The sequence below is a fragment of the Ptychodera flava genome, chromosome 3, assembly GCF_041260155.1.
Source record: "Ptychodera flava strain L36383 chromosome 3, AS_Pfla_20210202, whole genome shotgun sequence".
Classification (NCBI taxonomy): domain Eukaryota; kingdom Metazoa; phylum Hemichordata; class Enteropneusta; family Ptychoderidae; genus Ptychodera; species Ptychodera flava.
The window spans coordinates 48,673,295-48,695,080 of NC_091930.1; the positions used below are offsets into that span (position 1 = coordinate 48,673,295).

Here is a 21,786-nt window from a genome sequence, read left to right on the forward strand (position 1 = left end):
GGTCATTTGTCCTCGTACTGAACACTCACCCCTGATTACTTGACCACACCCTGCTGCTTGTCAGAAACACAGTTTTATCAGGGGACTTAGTAATTAAACATCACGCGATGTGGTAATGGCGTAAAATATCGAGAATTTCATGAATAGATTAGGGAGGAAGTTGAGGTATTGACCCTTTGTTTCCTATCGTTTGTTCCTATTGAAAATATTTATCAAGTTGTGACATGTTCAGCAAAGGTTTGATTCAGGTTTTTTTTTTTTTCAGATACGGACGTTCATAATCAGCTTGCCTATTCTTGAACAAATTTATGAATGCAGAACCAAATAATATAATTTTAATGTTCCCCTTTGAAGCTTCACACCAAAAAGCCCGAACTAGTTAACAAACAGAAAGAATGGATATAAAAATAAAGCAAAAACCAAATACGGACACTGACAAGATGAAGGTTTTCTCCAGTTTTAGTAGATAAGCAAGTGTAAATTACAAGACAACGTCCGCGCATTTGCCTAGGCTGATTATGCGCCTTAATATCTGAGCATTTCTTTTTTATTTTAAAAATAAGAGACACGTTCATCCACAGGGCACAGAAATCAGTCCCCTGGGGTGGGGGAGGGGTGGGGAGCGATAGGTTTTGTGCAACGGTTTCTTTATTTGATTTTATTAATTTTGACAGTGATATTTCATATAAAGAGGTCAACTCTAAACCGTCTGACTGCTTTCTTTATTAATACAAGTAATTTTATTAATTTTGACTGTGGTATATCAAATAAAGATTTTGACTGCATACCATCTGACTGCTTTATATATTACCGACAAGTCCTTATCTCCTCTCCAACTTGTGTATACACCACTGTAATTGCTCCAAAATCATTGGCAACTTGCTAATCCGCTGTCCGTATCAGCGGATTAATTGATTGAGTCAACATCACACAGCCGTCACACACGTAGTGAAATAAGGATTGCGTTTGTCCAACCCAACATGACGTGTATTACTACAATACAGTGGCTCTCTCTTGAGGGACTGTAAAATACTAGTCTTGTAATGCTTATTGTAAATGTATTTTTAGAACGTGTGCTGGCGATGGTGCAGGATTTCAAGGGGCAAGTTAATTATGTGTAGAAATGGTGGCAACATGTGAAGTGATTGCAGTTTTGCTTCAGTAAATGTGAATTGTTTCCACGATAAATAGTTTGGTTCTACAAACAAATTTGTTGTTTTTATTCATTGTAAAGGACACAGAAACTCAACCATAGAGTTGCAAACTCTGACGAGTTTCTTGTATGTGCTTGGTGTCAGTTATCTCATTGAGACTGGATGCCTGCTTTGGTATAAACAATATCAATATCCTGCTGTGTTAGCCCAGTATAATCGGCTGCTGGCATCAATTAAAACAATGACTCAACCTACAAAGTGTTGCAGGAAGGTCAATTTTCAGTGTAATACCTTTCAATGTTATTTTTTGTAGCTGCATGTGTTGCAACACTGCGTCATCACCTAGTGATCGAAATTCATACACCTCTTTTCCTCCATTGAAAAAAATAAACAGCCAACATAAACTGTATAAAACACAAAAAAATAAAGAAAGAGTTATGTAATGGATATTAATTTGCATTTCGATGCCTTCAAAACATGTATCATTTGGTTTGAAAGATTAGCATTAAAATGGCGAAGACGAGAATTTCCTGAATAAATTATAGATGGCTACCTTCATGTGTACTTCTACAATCGTCAGTATAAAGGATGTACAACAGAGGAGACAGAACGCAACCCTGAGGAGAACCTGTATTTGTTTGAATGATACTTGACAAAATACCATTGACAAACACCCTTTGTGATCTATTTGTAAGAAAGTCAATAATCCAAAGTACAAGTTGATTGCTAAAATTAAATTTTAAGACTTTTTCTGCAAGGATGTGGGGTTGGATTGTATTGAAAGCACTGGAGAAATCTGCGAAAAGAATTCTTGCATGAGCACCTGTTTTTTCTAAGTGTTTGTACAGTGTATTGAGAATGAAAAGCTTAGCATCTTCAACACCTTTTCCCGGTCGATATGCAAATTGTAGGGGGTCAAGTTTGTTGCCAACCTTTGTAAGAATAATTATGAGCTGCTAACGAGGTATTTGGTCAGGGCAATAAGCCCCCGCGTTGGCGATCGGCAGAACAAATTAATGAAGGGGATTAGGGAGGGCAATTAACAGATATAGACTGTTTTCTTTGAAATACTATTAACAGATAGCTAGGGTAAAGTAATAGGCACACACTAGACACAGGTAAGGCTTGTATAATGAAAAAAAAGTTCAATACAAGACATTTATTGATCATATTCATAATTTCTAGACGAATATTGCTCGCCGGACCCTGTGGTGGTTAATGAGCTCAGAACCCCTGTTAATTATTTATTTTTGAAAAGCCTAGATATAGGGCAACATTTTTGTTACAATAGTGTCACCATTGTTTACATAACTATCACGTGACAGGTAATTTGCATAACCTTTCAAAATCGGTTTTCCTATGTTTTGTTTCAATGCTTTGAGATATGTGGCTGAAATTTGTGTGAATGCAAGCTGCTCTTAGGATATTTCAAAGTTTGTCTCAGAATTTTTTAAACCTTCTCAAACAATTTTTATGATGGAAAAACTTCCGGAGCGGTGAATTTAACCCCAGTTAATTTCTTTGAAATTCTGCTAAAAAATCTAAGCAAGATAAAAAAATCTGAGACACACTGTGGAAGAACGTTGTGACAGCTTGCATTCCAGCAACTTTGAGTCAGATAATTTGAAGTATTGAGACAAGATATAGGGAAAACCAATTTTTGAAAGGCTATGCAAATTACCTCTCACGTGATAGATATGTAAACAATGATGACACTGTGGTTACCAAAATGTTGTCCTATATGTAGGCTTTCGGAAAATGTATAATTTACAGAGTTCTGAGCTTATTCACCACCAGAGAATTGTTAGAGTAAAAAAACCAATATCTTGTCTTTGAACCTTAATGCTCGGAGAGCATTTACACAAATTGTAAATCGTTGTCTTGGTATGCAAATACCTTATTTATTGTCAATGTCTCAAGGGAATGTACGAAGTGTGTGTATCGATCCTTTCAATGATGTTTGTGACATTTCTAAGAAATACGTGTATTTTCTGTCAACGGTCATTTGTCCTCGTACTGAACACTCACCCCTGATTACTTGACCACACCATGCTGCTTGTCAGAAACACAGTTTTATCAGGGGACTTAGTAATTAAACATCACGTAATGTGGTAATGGCGTAAAATATCGGGAATTTCATGAATAGAATAGGGAGGAAGTTGAGGTATTGACCCTTTGTTTCCTAGCGTTTGTTCCTATTGAAAATATTTATCAAGTTGTGACATGTTTAGCAAAGGTTTGATTCAGGTTTTTTTTTTCAGATACGGACGTTCATAATCAGCTTGCCTATTCTTGAACAAATTTATGAATGCAGAACCAAATAATATAATTTTAATGTTCCCACTTGAAGCTCCACACCAAAAAGCCCGAACTAGTTAACAAACAGAAAGAATGGATATAAAAAATAAAGCAAAAACCAAATACGGACACTGACAAGATGAAGGTTTTCTCCAGTTTTAGTAGATAAGCAAGTGTAAATTAAAAGACAACGTCCGCGCATTTGCCTAGATTTTTTATGGCTATTATGCGCCTTAATATCTGAGCATTTTTTTTTATTTTAAAAATAAGAGACACGTTCATCCACAGGGCACAGAAATCAGTCCCCTGGGGTGGGGAGGGGTGGGGAGCGATAGGTTTTTGTGCAACGGTTTTCTTTATTTGATTTTATTAATTTTGACAGTGATATTTCATATAAAGAGGTCAACTCTAAACCGTCTGACTGCTTTCTTTATTAATACAAGTAATTTTATTAATTTTGACTGTGGTATATCAAATAAAGATTTTGACTGCATACCGTCTGACTGCTTTATATATTACCGACAAGTCCTTATCTCCTCTCCAACTTGTGTATACACCACTGTAATTGCTCCGAAAACATTGGCCACTTGCTAATCCGCTGTCCGTATCAGCGGATTAATTGATTGAGTCAACATCACAGCCGTCACACACGTAGTGAATAAGGATTGCGTTTGTCCAACCCAACTTGACGTGTATTACTACAATACAGTGGCTCTCTCTTGAGGGACCGTGAAAATACTAGTCTTGTAATGCTTATAGTAAATGTATTTTTAGAACGTGTGCTGGCGATGGTGCAGGATTTCAAGGGGCAAGTTAATTATGTGTAGAAGTGGTGGCCACATGTGAAGTGATTGCAGTTTTGCTTCAGTAAATGTGAATTGTTTCCACGATAAATAGTTTGGTTCTACACACAAACTTTGTTGTTTTTATTCATTGTAAAGGACACAGAAACTCAACCATAGAGTTGCAAACTCTGACGATTTCTTGTATGTGCTTGGTGTCAGTTATCTCATTGAGACTGGATGCCTGCTTTGGTATAAACAATATCAATATCCCTGCTGTGTTAGCCCGGTATAATCGGCTGCTGGCATCAATTAAAACAATGACTCAACCTACAAAGTGTTGCAGGAAGGTCAATTTTCAGTGTAATAAAATTCAATGTTATTTTTTATAGCTGCATGTGTTGCAACACTGCGTCATCACCTAGTGATCAAAATTCATACACCTCTTTTCCTCCATTGAAAAAAATAAACAGCCAACATAAACTGTATAAAACACAAAAAAATAAAGAAAGAGTTATGTAATGGATATTAATTTGCATTTCGATGCCTTCAAAACATGTATCATTTGGTTTGAAAGATTAGCGTTAAAATGGCAAAGACGAGAATTTCCTGAATAAATTATCGTCCTTGTTTCCCATTATTTTCATACAGCAAGGTAACATTTACGTTTGTTTTAGTATGTACAGTGCGGTCGAACTTTTGACGAGGGTTAAAGGTCAATCAATCGTCCTTTAATTTACTCTATACTTTTTCTTTACTTTTTCTTTAAAATTTCATATTTACCACATATCTGATGCACTCTCCGTACGGTTGGATGAAAAGTTTTGAGCTTAACTATGAGGGAGCGATGCCAGATCAATGCAGGTTGGTTCGCATTTATTTCAGCTCTTCAGATGACGACCTAGAAAAGGGACAAACTATCAAGGGAGAGTACTATTCTATTCTATTGAGGCAGTTACGGGAGGCTATAAAAAAACGACGCGGAAAGTTGAGAAAAGGTGTCTTATTCCATCAGCACAATTTTCCACCCAACAAGTCAGTCATTTCCATGGCAACAGTGCGTGACTGCGGCTTCAAACTCGTTCCACACCTACCATATTCCCCTGACCTAGCACCCCAAGACTTTCATATCTTTCCCAACATGAAGAAACAGTTAGCTGGAAAGCATTTTGACGATGATGACGTAATATCTGCAGTTCAGAACTTTTTTGACGACAAAGATGAAACCTTCTAAAACGCCGGGACGCAAGCCCTGAAGCACCGCAAGGGGGACTATATTGAAAAGTAAATAGCATAGAAACTCATTCCGGTAGTACTTCATAGATGGGTTCAAAACTGTTCATCCAACCCTCGTATAGCATACACTGTCAAATACGGATCATGATAATACGCAGATTCTCCTTTTAGATACGAGTGCGATATCATGACCTTTGAACCTTATTAGTATGGGTAATCGCCTTCCTTTTGGCTATTGACTCAGTGCTAAAGCTGATCTTATGTCGGCATAGTTTTTGGAACAGCCCCGTTAAAGCCCCCACTCAATTATCAGATTTATCTAATATTGATGAAATATTCCATGGAAAACAAAAGAATGACAAACTGTTAATGGGCTATTGACACATTCGCTAATGCGAGAGCCTGTATTTCGCCTGCCTCACAAGTCAGACGATATATGGAAACCGATACCACGTCTTCTTCAAAATTTTCCATCCGTAATTGAATCACTGTAAAGGTCGAAGACAGCGGCTGACTTTTGACATTGTTGTCAACAGGTAGTCGTCATTATTTACAGCTTCGGGGAGTCGGAAGAATAAGAACTCGTCACTCAAAAAAAAAAAAAAGAGCTACAGAGTGGTGCTCAAATGTGGAGAGGAAGATAGAGGCTATTCAACTTTTTGGGGGTGTGCGAAAGCGCTTAGTGAAGTTATAATATGATGCAAATACAGCAGAAATAAGGTCGAAGGGATCCTGGTCATGTACCATTTTGGTAAAACGGTTTACTGCCATTCCTAAATGTCCACCATATATCAGACGTCTAGTTTTATTGGCTGGCTCCAAAGTAGATTTGCGCATAATTAATTACCGTACAGGATGTGTTACCACAGACGTATAAGCAACATTCAGCGCTTTTCCTTCGATTTTTACAGCATCGCTTGAGCAATAAATATGTGTCGACTTCTTTTCCATTCTGAAATGCAAGGGAACTAGCTTACCGCCAACAATAAAAAGCCACACATTTCACAGCGTAGACTAATGAAAATTCATGTTGGTTGTGTGAACAGATACAAACAATGCTAGGTTCCTGACCGAAAGTCAGCATTCAACCGTAGCAGTAGCTGTTATGTACCAAACGATGCCGTGTCACAAAAAAGTATTTGCATAAAAATAATATTAAGAGTATTATTTTATTCTGCGCACAGTTGCTGTACTCTAACGTCAATCCGATGTCACGATCATGTTCACGCGACTTTGGGAGAGTCATAAACTTACAATGGAGAAAATCGGCATTTTTGGATAGCTTGAGTGCGGTCAAAAATGGAAATATTGCTACGCTTTTGTTTTTCGTGTTCCAATGATTGTTCCTATCGTCAACACTGGGTCATTATTAACTTTTTTTTAGCTAGATTCGATGATGCAGACTTTCGGTTAAGAACTATGCAGAGTTCAATGTCTGTCATATAAAGCCATGTTTTCAATATTGCTCCCCCCCATGATTTCTAGGACCACATTCCGTTTCCGGTAGTCCATACCCAACGTTTGGTACTGAGTATGCGCCCTATATGCGGTATCCAATTTCTTTCAACTGCATCACAGCATAGACCTTAAGGTCTATGATCACAGGTAATAACCTATTGGAATAAATTGGTGTAGACAGCAATCAACAAAATATGAAACTGACCAGTGTGTGGTTAATATGAAAACCAGAGATCCAAGACCGCCACTTTAGGGAAGGGACAATGCTGAATACCTAATTCTGGCATTTCTTGTCGCTTACATTGAGTATTTACATGGTGTTTCTCCTTTGTTTTCCTTTGAATTTGTTTTATTATGATGGCTAATCTGCTTTAGATATAGCGGATGAAGACCCCGCAACTTTGAGAAAGAGAACAAAATATTTACCCAACTATACTTGCAATGAAAAAAGGGCTTATTCGGCTTTCATATAAAGTTCAAAAATTCTATACGTAGATCTCAAGAGAGCTCGTCTTTGTGTCACCGCTACTGCCGTTGGTGGAGGGACTATGATTTGATGCTGTAAAAGCATTGGATGTGAGCAACCGATGTGAACAACAGTAAATCTTTCCTCCTTATTTGCTACAGAAAAAACACAGGCGGCACATAGAGACACACAGAGACACAAAGACATATAAAATTATATAATATAAAAAACAAATATTGAACATGTATATGGATACATATATTTATATACGTATATACATATGTGTATATATTATATGGCATATATATGTATATATATATATATATATATATATATATATATATATATATATATATATATATATATATATATATTGTTACGTCCAGAAAAAACGAACAGAAGGTGAACTCAGCAGTTTCCATGTAAAACGATATTTATTACTAAAATAAAACTAATTGCTAAGTCAGGGATAGCATACAAACTGTCAAAGTGTACAGACTACTTATCTCAGCTGGGACGACAAAGCTCCAGTCTCAGAGTTGTAACAGTCAGTCGGATGAATGGACAGTCCTTTGGCTTGCAGGCTTGATGTTGCACAAAGTCCACAGTATAAATCCAGTGTGGCAGTGAAGGTCTTGAAAAGTCTTGAAATTAATACAGCCGGAGTTTCAGAAGACTCGAAGTAACACACAAGAGACTTGATCCCAAATGTCTGACTGGAAGCTGTGCATGTCCCTATTTATACCCATGTGCTTACATAAGAGCATATAAGAACAATCTAAAACTTTTATTGACATGCTAATTACTGTTCTATAATTATCTCTTTTGCACAACTAATTAAATTTCAAAAACATTCTAAACATGACTAATTGAATTCAAGGTTGTGAGATCGTTAAGAGCAGTGACCTTGAGAATGTTCTAGACTAATTAGACTCAGGTCAAGATGAGTGTGGAGGAAAATGACATACATAACAATATATATATATATAATATATAGTGCTTTTATATATGCTCGGTTATCGACAGAATTTCACTAAAAACGTCATTTCACAACAACGTAAGTTCATGTTAATACAAGTGAATTTTGCGACGTCATATCCCTACATTATTACTGATAATGTATTCTACTATTAAGCATTGCGGCCCCATGGCGATAGCGAGCATAACAAGGACTGCGCATTTAAAAGGAGGAAAAGTATCGGAAACCATGTAATACACAAAACGATATATCTCCATAAAGGTGCACAATATTGATAATAATGTCTTACTGTACGATTTATCAATTTATTTAGTCCGCTCTGTCTGGCTCGCGCTCAGCATGCTGGCCCGTCCGATACGCTGCAGTATATTTAGAGGTTATTACCCAATATCGCCTGTTCCTGTGTCGTATCAGCATGAGTGTCATTTGTGCTGCGTCAGACACGAGACGAAGTCGAGTGTCTGACGCAGCACAAATGACACGAATGCTGATACGACACAAGGAACAGGCGATATTGGGTAATAACCGATTTATCATATACCCATGCCCATAATTTTAGGGAATTTTTACTAATAGAACGAAAAACCTTTAATTTTGAGGCTTTACTTTATTACGCCTTGCGCATAAATATCAGAATGTTTATGTGAACAGGCTTCATTCATAAAGTATACGACGAAGATGTCAACATCACGCGCGACATCGCTGCAAGTCGTCCATATCTCAATGAAACCCAAGAAGAAAGACACCGGGATACAAAAATCGTCATACAGAAGGAACATTTTAAGGTGCAACAGGTGTAACCGATCAAAAACTGCTCAGCTTTAAATCTATCCTGATTTCGATAGTCGTACGGCACGGAGACGGGACGCCATTTTGTTAGTTTTACCTTTAGAGTTGCCATGTCAACAGTCGTCGCGCACGCGACATCGCTGTCACGCCACGCGCTCACTACCTGTTCGGTGGAGACCGTGCACAGTGCCGGCGCCGTGCGAACAGCAGAATGTTTGCTAGAACTTGACCAAAAAAATACCATGGGAAAAAATTTCAAGACTCAATGTGATATTTCCGTATTTTGCAACCAGAAATACCCGTGTTCCTCGAAGCCCTTCAAGTTTTTACGTCGGCCACATCGCTTCGCAGGCGGGGAGCGGCAGCCATTTTGTTGTTTACGTTGTTTACCAACAAACTTGCTAATGTAGTTCGGGAAAACTCTAAAACTGATGACGTTCATCGTGCATATCTCGACGTTTACCGTGAAATATGACGGCTGATATTTTACGTTGAACGTCACTAGGATGTAGCAATATGGGCATGGGTATATGATAAGCATTACTAATACTACATTGTTTACAACATGGTTCGCTTCGTTGCCGTATAGGTGAAACAGAACTCAGGACACTTGCAAAATCCTAGACGATACTGGGTTTGACACATAACATATTATGCATTTCAGTGGCCATGTAAACTATGCAAGCGTCTGAAGCGTGAAAGGCTCTTGAACCAGCCATAACAACGGAAGCAGTCATCAACCTTGACCGGAAGTGTCTACGGAAATTACTACGGAGCCATTCAAAGTCTCGGTCCGAGGTCAGCTGCTGCCAACAATCTGGACGACCGTGGACTCCCCGTTGATCTAACATTTTGGCCACCTAATTCTGATGCACTGACTGTAACGGAGACAACTTTCATTCATCGGTTAATATCCTTGTCTGTGGTTTCACCTTGCCTTGTTCTCGACATCGCGACTGAGACCCTCCAGTATGTTTTGTCAACTGTACCTTTCGAGCACCCGTTTACGTCGAGTTTTCTCGTTCGCCGAAATAAAAAGGCATTTCTCAAGAAACCATAAAAATTAAATTTATAGACAATTATTAATGAAATTTAAACATTTGAATAACATTGTTGACCTCTGTTGATACCGTTTGCAATGAATGCTGTACTACTAGCGATATAATAATGATCGTATTGATCAGCTGATACCATGCAGCTCGCTGATCATGCTGATGTTGATGCATGAACAAGCCGTTTTCTTTATGTCTGGCACTTCACTGTGGCGGTTTTGAATGGTATGATATCGAAAGATGATGTGTCAAGTTCGATATAGAGGGTAGGGATGCACTTCCTTTTCATTTCCTTCGAAAATACATCGTTTTTTATTTCCAAATCGAACCGTGAAAATGCTGCTCATTTTTTTGTGTTGAACGCGTGTGTTCAGTGCAGTGCAGAGTTGAGTGCGTGTAAATTTGTACAGTATACAGAGTCAGGGCCGATCATGCCTGACGACGCTCACTGACTTCAAACTCAGTTTTCTACATCTACAAATTCACTGGCATTGCCAAAACTATATTAAAAGTAATAGCAATAATGTACCCACTCCCGGCTACTGATGGACTCAAGCAAACTTTGCACATCAGATGTACTCGGCTTCGCCCCGTACATAATGTTGTGCAAAGTTTGCTTTCGTCCATTAGGCCAAAGTAATTAAATTCTTTGTTTTGCGTCCCCATCCGCTCAGGTTTTTAAGGTTTTCATGAAAAACACACACAGTGTATTTGAATAAGAAATTTTAGGACATAAGTGCTTAGCTTTTCTGAACTTAAATTTTGTTACAATTTTTCATTTGCTGCAATCAAATTACATTGAGTTAATTTTCTTTTGTGTGCTTTTCAGCCGCTTAGACGAGTACCTTTTTCCATTTAGAGTGGACGCAAAACAAAGAATTTAATTACTTTGGCCTTATTGGCCGGGAGGGGACACATTATTGCTTACAGACCAGCGATTTCCTCCAGCCAATCCGCACGTAATAACTGAAAGCTCCCTTATATCACTAAATTGCCGTGAAATGGAACTTGCAAGGTGATGTCCAAGCTCAGTCCTTAAAAATCAAGAAGTCTTCATCGTCTACAATGAAGTACCGCTTGCCATCCACTATGCGCAGGCAGTTTTCTGTTATGTATGACATTGTTTTGTCGAAAAGGTCCTTGGAACAGACTTTCCTGAAATCACGTGTAGCACAAAGGAAATCTAAAACCATATTTCCTTCTTTCGAGTCTTCTTCGAAGCTCTCAAAACATATACTACTTTCGTTTGTTGCCACCTCGATATGTACGCGTGGCAGTGCTTGTTCTAGGCATTCCATCAGTGATAAAGCTCCGAGCACTATCCGGCCAGAGTCAGGCACGCCTTCATACGTCTTCTTCATATACCTCCCAAAACTCTCCCAAGTGCCTGTTAAGCGAGAAAGATTGACAACAGCTGATAAATGAAGATTGAACATAATTGATTTAACATTAACGTGCTGAGGCCATCCGTGTGAGCAATTTGCACTGTACTATGTATTAAAAAAATCCCACGTTTAACTAAAACAGATGTTATTCACGTAGTACTTTGCACCACAGGGTATATGTGAAACTCTTTGCTTGATTTGATGTGGTAGTTGAAAGTAGTGCACTTGTTTTTTGAGAAGCTATTTAAAACTAATGAAGTCGGTAAAATTGACAACAAAAGGACACTGAAATAATGATATAACTGTATAAGAAATTTGTGTCAATTTTATATTGCATTTTGTGAAATACTGACAAATAATATCAGTAACATTATCAATGATTGACATTATAAATGACATTATAAATGAATGATTTAAAAGTTATTTTTCAAGTATTTTGATCATTATTATTAGTTGTTTTTTAAGTATTTTGATCATTATTATATTAGTCCACACGGACACCGTCCGGGGGGGACTTATAGGTTGGGTCATATCCGTGGGTCCGTCCGTCCGTCCGTTCACGCAGATATCTCAGAGACGCCTGGAGCGTTTTCGTTCAAACTCTCGGTACAAGGATAGTACCCTACCCCATACAGATGCAAGTCAATTTGTTTACCAATGCGATCAAATTTGGCCGTGTTAGAGGACTTTTTAGTTTACACCTCCATAGACTCCTATGTATAAGGCAGTTCTCCATAGACTTCCATGTATAAGGCCAAGAAAAATAAAAATTTAGTTTCTCATCGTATTCATATTGAAAAAAGGATGCAGTGACTCAGTTTTTAGTCCCAATGGATGAAATCCAGGGGCTTATAGATTGGGTCATGTCCGTCCGTCCGTCCATCCGTGAGTCAATCCATTCACGCAGATATCTCAGACATTTTGACAAAATGTCACGTGGCCTCGGTGACCTTTGACCTCAAACATACATATTTGTCCATAACTCAGTTACCATAAGTGCTACATCCTTCATATTTGGTATGATGGGAGACCTTATGACGCCACATACTGTACCTCATTAATTATGCGCATATCTAATTTTGTGCAAGCCAATACAGGGCTCGAAATTAACTTTGTCCCCTGGTAGTCCACTTGGGCTACCATTTTCTGAAGTTGGTAGCCCAGTGACAATGACTGGTAGCCCATGCATATTTGGCTATTTTTCTTAATTCTGCCCATGAAGTGAATTTTCTAGTCATATGATGTGATTATTACATGCTTCATATATCGAAAGTCGCGCGCTCCATAGGATTCAATGTTAACTCGACGATGACGTCGCGGGCCGCATAGTTATCATTTGACTTAAAGTGAACCGGAACTATTTTCAACATGACAATTTCGGGATTTTAAAAAATAATAAAATTACACGTTTTGCATAGGAAATACTATTTTCACAAAATTATGCGAAAAAATTCGACAAACCGCATAACAGTGATTTAAATATATCAATGTGCCGTTCGATGATTAAAATAATAATTATTTTCCACAGATTTTTGTATAACATAGAAACAATTGGAAGCATATAATTGTCATATGTATGTGACCCAAAAAATTTTTGAGTGAAAATTATGCAAGAGAGGCATGTAATAAAAATATCATAGCCTAAAACAGGGACTATAAGCTCGAGGTAGGAGACCATTTGCCCTCCTTATGTCGGGCAAATCACATACCCTCGGGCACATAGTCCCAAGTTTGTGCAATATTATATAATATTGAACATCTTTAATACCCGTTTTACTCTCAGAGTTGAATGCCAATTTTGATAGTCGTCATGACAAAAACACGACCTTCTTTCTGTGTCCAGCTGGGTTTGACTGCATTTTAATAGCTCACCCCAAAGTGACAGACCAGGCATGGCATGCCAAGTACTGACTGAATTTCAGGTCTCAGGCTTTGGTAGTCCGTGTGGACTACCATTTCATGGATTTTGGTAGCCCCAGAGAAAAGTTGGTAGTCTGTGGACGCGGGACTACCGCTCCTGCAAATTTTAAACTGAATTGAGCCAATCTATGTTTGATTGTTGGAATTATAAGATCATTTCTAACATTTTGTCTGGTGAAGTGAGAATGATTAATGGGCGTAAAAAAGTCAGAGAATTATTTGGGCAACATCTCATGTAAAACGTCATGGACAAAAACCGTCAATTGTAAACTATAGTTGTTGGTATATATTCAAAATACCAAGTTTCTTGAAATGTAGTTTTGACGATGAATTCCAATTGCTGAAAGTTATGATTCGTACCATACGTTTTTGTTTTTTTAGAATCTCATTTAAGTACGTTGGATATATATATACAGTCCCCCAAATTCCCAGACCATAAATAACATGTGGAAGAACTATAGAATTGTATAACGTGAAAGAATAGATTTTGGTACAACAGAGCACAAACGCAAAAATACTACTGTTAACTTGCTAATTTTAGACTTGACAATAGAAATTTGCTGTTTCCATGACAGACATTTATCAATAGTAACCCCGACAAGGGAAGAAAAAGCTGACCTCAGAAATTGGTAAATCATTTATGGTGAGTGTTCCAGAAGTGTCAATCCTATTCCTACTACCCATTATAATTAAATAATTTGTTTTGGTAAAATTCATTGTTAGCCTATTTGCGGTACACCACTTAGAAACCTGTTCTAATTTGATTCTGACAAAACAAGTAACGTTATCCTTGTTTTGACACAACACCAAGATCGTTTCCAAGTACTTACCACAGCCTACTGTGATCAGCAGCATCCCTCCATCATTCAGAAAGCCGTATAACGTTGTAGAGATGGCCTTATCGTGAAAAAAGTAGGCAGAGTGACGGCAATGAACGATATCGAAGTTTGGCTGCTTCGTCATCTGACCAACTTCATGAAGATAGGCTTGTAGAGTCATTGTTCGAAACTCAAATTTTACACTGTTCCATTGGCCCTTGTCCTGTTTAGACTTGGCTAAGGCTTCAAATTTCTCAGTGTAGTCGCCCGATGGTTCAATCACAACGTAGTCGATGGGATAGCATCGACTCAGTATAGCGTCGATGAATAGGCTTTCTCGTTCCCCTTTAAGAAAGACAATGCCATTGATATATGTTATTAAGCTTCGCAAGTATAGTATCTGATTTTGCCAAATTACCATGATTGCGTTTTTAACGAATGTGCAATGCTGAAACATGGGTTTTCAGGTTATAGCTCCATTGCCTTTACGTTTTGAAGCCTCCATTTCGGGTTCTAAATGTTAAAAAATTCATTTCTTATGTGTTCCTAAAAATTGCAGAAATGCCCAGAATTGAACATATCAGCAGAGTCTTTCGGCGGGTAATGACCAGCATTGATGTTGGTAATTGGTCCGGATTAGATCTCATTTCACAACTTTAATATTTCACACAATAAAGCATCCGGTTTTCATTGTATTCAGCGTTGTTAGGAAGACGTAAAGACAGAAGATAAAATTTTACTTTCTTTCAACTAATTGTGTCATATAAACAGTAAGCCATTTTACGCAGCAATCATCCATCTTTAAAAACATAAAAGGAAAATGATCAAAAGTAAAAAAAAAAGAAAACGAAATAGCCAACAATTATTTTTCTACATACAAAAGACAGATAGATTCGCAATGAAAAAAAAAACCATTATTTGAGAAACACTAATGAAAGGGTTCGGAAGAGGCAAAGAAATTGTCACTAAATCCTCGTACAAATACATCAAACTTTGGAGCTATTGTCACATTAAGGGCAACAGCTATTCGCTAAATTTTCAAAAATATACAATCGACATGCCGCATATGATATGCTTACGAACAATATTATCCTAAATGTTTTCGTTCTTTTTGGGAGTGTTTATTAACATAGTATCATGGTGTCATAAATTTTGCAGTCACCATGAAAGAGAACGGCGACACCTTGAAACGACAAAAATGTTTCTAAGTACTTTTCGACATATAACAGGAGTTATATCATCGATGCCATGCCATGCCATCGATGCCGAAATCTGTTTTAATGCGGATTGAGAATAATTTCTGGTTACATGTGTGTAAAACATACCGTCTCCAGATCCAATGGAAAGAACACGTAGAGTAGACACATTCTTCATCTTCATCTTATCTATTTGATGTCTATACCCTATAATCCTTTGGTCATCAGGAGTGGTATGACGATGACTGTGGTACGCATCGAATCGCTGTAAATAAGCTTCGGTGTCTTTATAAAGAATTCCTATGCCGGCCGCCATCTTGACTCTGAAATGTACAAAGGAAATTTTGTTTATGTTGATTCATTCACACTCATACCAAGTTGATTAAGATGCAGACTCAGATATTACTACAAATAGCACGCTATCTTTAAACTGAATCCAACGGGGGCCTGATCTGTTCATGATCCTGATCACCGTCCCTCACGGTGTCTTGGTGCTATTAAGTTCACCGTTAAAACCTACTTACATAGCGCTGTTCGTCTTTTAATTTCTACTGTTTAAGATACAAAACCTTTCCGAAAATATCTGCGATAGTTCCCCCGACACATTGTCAACTATAGCTGTGTCACATGCCGTAAATTATGCCTATGCCTACATACTCATGCTTTCGGATACCCCCACCATCTTAGACTATTAGATGTGTTCCCTCAAGGGTTGATGCTAATCTGTAAGTTGTCCAACAATAGGACAAGAGAAAGATAATCAATTTGGCTCAGTTCAAACTTTATGGTCTCAACACTCAATACTGCTTGTAAGGAAAGAGATAAGTAAACGGCGCGAATCCTATTCGGCGACTATTTTTCTTGCATTGTGCAAGATGCTAGCGTGTAATTATTCTTCGTTCCGGGATAGCGGCCATTTTGTGACGCTCAGCGGCCAACTCAAAACAGGCCATACGGGAAGGCAAAGAGTATGACCAGGATAGCGATAGTAAAAGCAGATTCAGTTGTTTTCAGAGCTTTGCCTCCGGATCGGGCAAATGCATGCGGCAATCTGAGGCAAGGGATTAGGAAGCTTTTGCAGTCACTTGGTGAAGGGGTTATGGATTGTACTGTAAATCACATCTGCTGAGCCAGCAGGCCTTTTTAGCTTATCTTGCCTGCGTTGAAGGTTCGGCAATTTATGATGCAGGTAATTCAAACATTTCCGTACACTGATAACGGTCCAAGTGCTTTGTAAGGAAAAGTCAGAATACATCAACGCAAATTAGAATATTCGGTATACCTTGAAGGAATTTTACCATCTACGTTAGCCATAGAAGATTTAGGCGACCGACCGTATACCAATATGGCGGCTTCTTAACTTCTACTGTGAAAGCACATAAGACCACGTAGACGCCAAAGCGAAATTTTAGGATATTTACATGAATTTCATACCAGAAATTTCCCAAAAGATGACAAGATGTGCATTGATTTTACTTGTTTCATGGACAAACAGAATGTTCTGCCATGACAAGGATTGCATTTGCGTTCAAAGTACACATTTGACCATTATCTCCTAGTCTTGATGTCGTAAGAAATCGGCTTTTTGCCACAAATGCAGTTCACTAGCGTGTATTTAGCAGAAACCAAAGTCATTTGCAGTAGCGAAACTTAAGAAACAAAGCATGCTGATGATTGAAAGTGTTTTATAACATTGTAATGGGGAAGATCAGCGCAGTTACGTGTTTTGGTGAAATGTGAACGCGATGGAATGACGAAAAGAGAAATTATCGATTCGAAACATATTGCGGGACAGTTTCCAACCCGTCGCTTTCACTTTCCCGCCATTTTTTTTCTAAATACACAGGGAAAGCATATTTTCCAAAGTTGGCTGATTGACAACCATTGAATATCTAGGTAGATAGTGCTACACTCCAAATGCGGTTTACAAATGCAAGGGCAATGTAACGCATAGAGCGGTTGGCTTTGACAACTCCTTGAAGATCACGTTCGTGACGTCAGCCTGTCAGACGAAGAAATACGGAAGAAAGTGTGCTTGATATCATTTCAAACTTAATGTTTTCGAACTTCCTTTGTGAGCATTCTGTATTTGACTAGCTCTGAATGTAGGACGATCCTCGAAAGTGAAAGACCTAAACTTTTGCTCAAACTTTCCTCAAGAAATATGTCAACCGCTCTCTTTCAAAATCAGGAATAAGAATCGGGGGTCACCCTGCAAAGTTTGGCACCAGCGAAACAAATAACCCAAGATTTACCGATATTTAACATTCGAAATGGCCGCCATCCCTGTCTTGATTTTCTATGGCGGAAAATGAAATATTCGATGATTTTTTGAAAAACTCAGACGATAAAGAGGTTTGTTACACGAAGAGCTTCAAAATGAACACCTTCAGGAAGTACACCAGAAAAGAATTGTAAAAGTTTGAGAGACTGAATATCTGTCTCCGACGCGCATTCTACCTTAACAACATCTGTCCGCATTTGACAGAACACCTACGTTTCAAGTGGGAACTGTATTGGCAATATGGATCACAAAAATGATAGCGGGCATATTTCACATTGAGGAAACGTCCTGTAAGGCTGTAAGGTTGACATAATATAGATGATAAAAATGTCAAATTCCTTCACAATGTAATCCTGAACTTCAGGTCAGTTGCACTGGTTATTAGGCATGGTAATCAAAATTTGTAAGATACACACAAAATGCCAAAAATGTTCCCTCAGTTCTTAAAAGCTAAAGGTCTCTACCATGTTTTAGCTGAGAGACTGTATTGCCCAATGCATGGTGATGCGACGTCATTTTGTATTTCCCAGCCAAGATCGCTTTATGGAGATTCTCACTTTGTTTTTAATTGGTAGCAAATCGTCGAAGACTTATTCAGAACCCGCAGCCGTTTGAGTGGCCAGCTTTGGCAATGTTTTCAGCGTGACATGAGTACATTGGTCAGAGAATTTGACGTATAGGGGCCCTACAGAATATTGCTCCCAAAGACGTGTGAAAACCAGCTTACCTATGAGATATTCCAATTATATATTGTTTACAGAGGTTTTCTCCCTACGTTTACATGTAGCACAGTAACCTCAGACTAAATAATAAGTTGTTACTGGTACATTCTAAGTTGTTAAAATGAAGGTCGAAGGTCATTCTGGTCACATTTTCGTAAAACGCTTTACTGTCATTCTTATCAACGTCCACCATATATCAGACGTGTAGTTCTATTGGCTGGTCCAGAAATAAAAAAACAGTCAGGGCGTTTCCTCTGATTTTTACAGCATTTCATGAGCAATAAAAATGTGTGATTTTCTTTTCCGTTCCGAAATTTAAGACAGTGAGCTTATCACCAACAATCACAAAATCGCACAATTCACAGTGTGAATCTCTAGAATTCGTGTTGGTTCTGTAAACAGATACAAACAATGCTAGGTTCCTGACCGAAAGTCAGCATTCAACCGTAGCAGTAGCTGTATGCAGTGTGACGGTCACAATAAATATTTGCATAAAAACAATATTTTCAGGTATTACTTTATACTGCGCACAGTTGCTGTACTCTTTCACGTCAATTCGGTGTCATGATTACGTTCGCGCGACTTTGTGAACATCATAACCTTATAATTGAGCAAATCAGCATTTTATGACAGCTTTAGTGCGGCGAGAATGAAAAAAATTGTTACGCTTTTACTTTCCGTGTTTCATTATTGTTCCTGTCGTCGACACTGGATCATTATTAATATTTTACTTTGAAATGTTTCAGCTTAATTCGATAGTGAAGACTTTCGGTCTGAAGAACTGAGGAGAGTGCAATGTGGGTCATGTAAAAACCATCATGTTTTCAATACAGCTCCTTCAATGATTTCCACTACCACGTTCGATTTCTGATAGTCGATACCTAACGTTTGGTATGCGGTATCCGATTTCTTTGAGTTCATCACAGGTAATGAACGGTCAATTGGAATATATTGGTTTAATCAATAAATTGTTGGCCATCAAGCAAATACGTGAAGCTGACCAGTGTTTGATTAATCCATAGACTGTCGAGAAACAGGATGGGAAGCTGCGGTATTTCTTTTAACGAACTGTGCTGGAATAAATTACATTGGATTTGCATTCCCATTGATAAAACAATGCAAATTACCATCCAACTGTAGTACAATCTCGCGAAACATGTTTGCATGCTTATACATTCAGTGTGTCCTAAACACACCTTTTTCGTTGCAGAGAATTAATGGCATTCAGAAGGAAAGCAATGTTTCTTTGTCACATCTAGGAATAAATCAATCTTTAGGATAAGGAAATCCGACTTCAATCGGAAAGACAACTTTATGCTGCAAATAAGTTCAATGACGGTTTTTTTCACTGCGAACTACCGGATGTCGAGCAGCCGCTATCACCCAGCTGATAATTAAGCAAAAATCGATTCACACGTTCTAATTATTCCAAAAGAGATCGCTCGTCGCCTCTTCACATTTCTTTTGTTCTTTGCAGTAGTTTTCCATCCACTTTCTCGACTGCCTATGGTCTGAGGTTACTGTTCTACATGCAAAAATAGACAGTTCTCGACCGTCTATGATAAATCCGAAGACCAGAAATCCAAGACCGTAACTTTAAGGAACGGGCAATTTTCAATCCCTGATCCGTTGATTGTTTTTTTGCAATAATGGCATATCTGCCTATCGATAAAGCTGAAATATGGCTCGGACCTTTAAGAAGAGAGAAAAAAATACTTACCCTACTTTAGTTGATATAAAGCTCAAAAATTCTATATATAGATCTCAAGAGAGCTCGTCTTCTGTGTCACCGCTATTGCCGTGGGTGGAGGGACTGTGATTTTCTGCTCAGAGCGACAGATAAGTACCAGTATTAATTTATGGAATTTTTTTCAAACATTGTTACGGTATGCAAATCCAATATTTTTTAGTCATTATCACAAGGGGATCCTCTTTATGATATCTGTGATATTTCTAAGAAAATATGTGTATATTCTATCAACGGTCTCCTCTCTCTTTACTCAGAGGGACCGTGCTTTACTGAACACTTTAATCGTAACACTTGATTACTTGACGACGCACTGCTGCTTGTCAAGAAACACCGCCTTGTTAGCTACAGTGTTAACCGACTTATCAGGGGACTGAGTCAGTTGAGAAGTTGAGGTATTGACTCTTTGTTTCCTATTGTTTCCCATTCAAAACATTTCTCAAGTTTCGACATGTTTAAATGTTTAAGAGTGTTAAAGTGAAGGTGTTGTAGATACGGACTTTTATGATAAGCCGGTTGATAGCTAAACAAATCTATAGATGCAGACACGATTCATGACAATTTGAGTCAAGCAGAATCTTTAAACCGAAAAGCTAAAACAAATTAACAAACAGAAGCAAAAATTTAGAAAATTAAATATGGACACTAATAACACGAAGGCATTCCATAGTTTTCGTATAGAAACCACGTATGAATTAAAAATAGTATCTGCCAATTTAATCAGATTTTCTCGGCTGATTATGAGCAATAATATCTGAGAATTTCTTTTCTGGTTTGAAAATACAAGACACGAAGTTCATTGTACATTCATCTATGCATTTTGGTGTACTTTTCCGACACTTTGAAATGAATAGTATCTTAAGGCCCTTTGTCCTACCCAATTTGACGTCATATATGTCTTTTCAACTTCTCAGTAGTTTTGAATACCGTTTCATGTTATTTTTTGTAGGTGCATGTGTTCCAATACTGTATTATTTCACCTCATGATCGAAATTCATTTTCCGCTCGTCATCCATTAAAACAGATAAGCGATAAGCAGTCAACGTACATGTACGGAACAAAACAATTAAGAAAGCATTATATATAATGGGTATTGGCATGGATTAATATGCATTCCATAGCCTCCGGAACATGTTGTTTTTAAACAATATAGCATTGAAATTGGCAACAATGAGAATTTCCTGAATAAATTAGCGTCTTTGTTTCTTACTGCTTCGTATTGAAAACGCTGCACATCAAGGCAGCATTTTCTTTTTTGGATTTGGTATGAGAGGGCCTTAATCTGAATACGTAACGTTACATCTCGTTACATTTGAATATATGACGAGGGTTAATGGTGAATCAATCGCACTTTAAGTAACTCTTGATTTTTTCCGTGAAAGCAGTATTAAAAATGTTCATATCTACGACAAATCTGTTGCATTCTGCGTACATATGCGACTAGCATACAGATAAATATGGATAATAATGATACCCATATCTTTTGAGATATGGGTGCGA

General features: G+C 37.9%; 1 protein-coding gene across 1 annotated transcript; it reads right to left on the reverse strand.

Moving 5' to 3' along the window:
* Positions 1–7,809: 7,809 nt before the first annotated feature.
* On the reverse strand, positions 7,810–20,562 carry LOC139130194 (histamine N-methyltransferase-like). The gene is made up of 4 exons (XM_070695942.1): positions 20,260–20,562; positions 15,663–15,856; positions 14,350–14,682; positions 7,810–11,601 (listed from the first exon to the last, which is right to left on the reverse strand). The coding sequence occupies exons 2-4, from the start codon at positions 15,847–15,849 to the stop codon at positions 11,243–11,245; spliced, it is 879 nt and encodes a 292-aa protein (XP_070552043.1). The 5' UTR covers positions 15,850–15,856; positions 20,260–20,562; the 3' UTR covers positions 7,810–11,242.
* Between the last annotated feature and the right edge of the window lie 1,224 nt (positions 20,563–21,786).

What these genes read in the sequence shown, in the direction of transcription:
- LOC139130194 (XM_070695942.1), bottom strand. Translation starts at nt 15,849, where the DNA reads ATGGCGGCCGGCATAGGAATTCTTTATAAAGACACCGAAGCTTATTTA. An exon ending in TTCCATTGGATCTGGAGACG is followed by an intron (nt 14,683 to 15,662) that starts GTATGTTTTACA and finishes TCTTTCTTAAAG; the next exon opens with GGGAACGAGAAAGCCTATTC. An exon ending in GCTGATCACAGTAGGCTGTG is followed by an intron (nt 11,602 to 14,349) that starts GTAAGTACTTGG and finishes CTCGCTTAACAG; the next exon opens with GCACTTGGGAGAGTTTTGGG.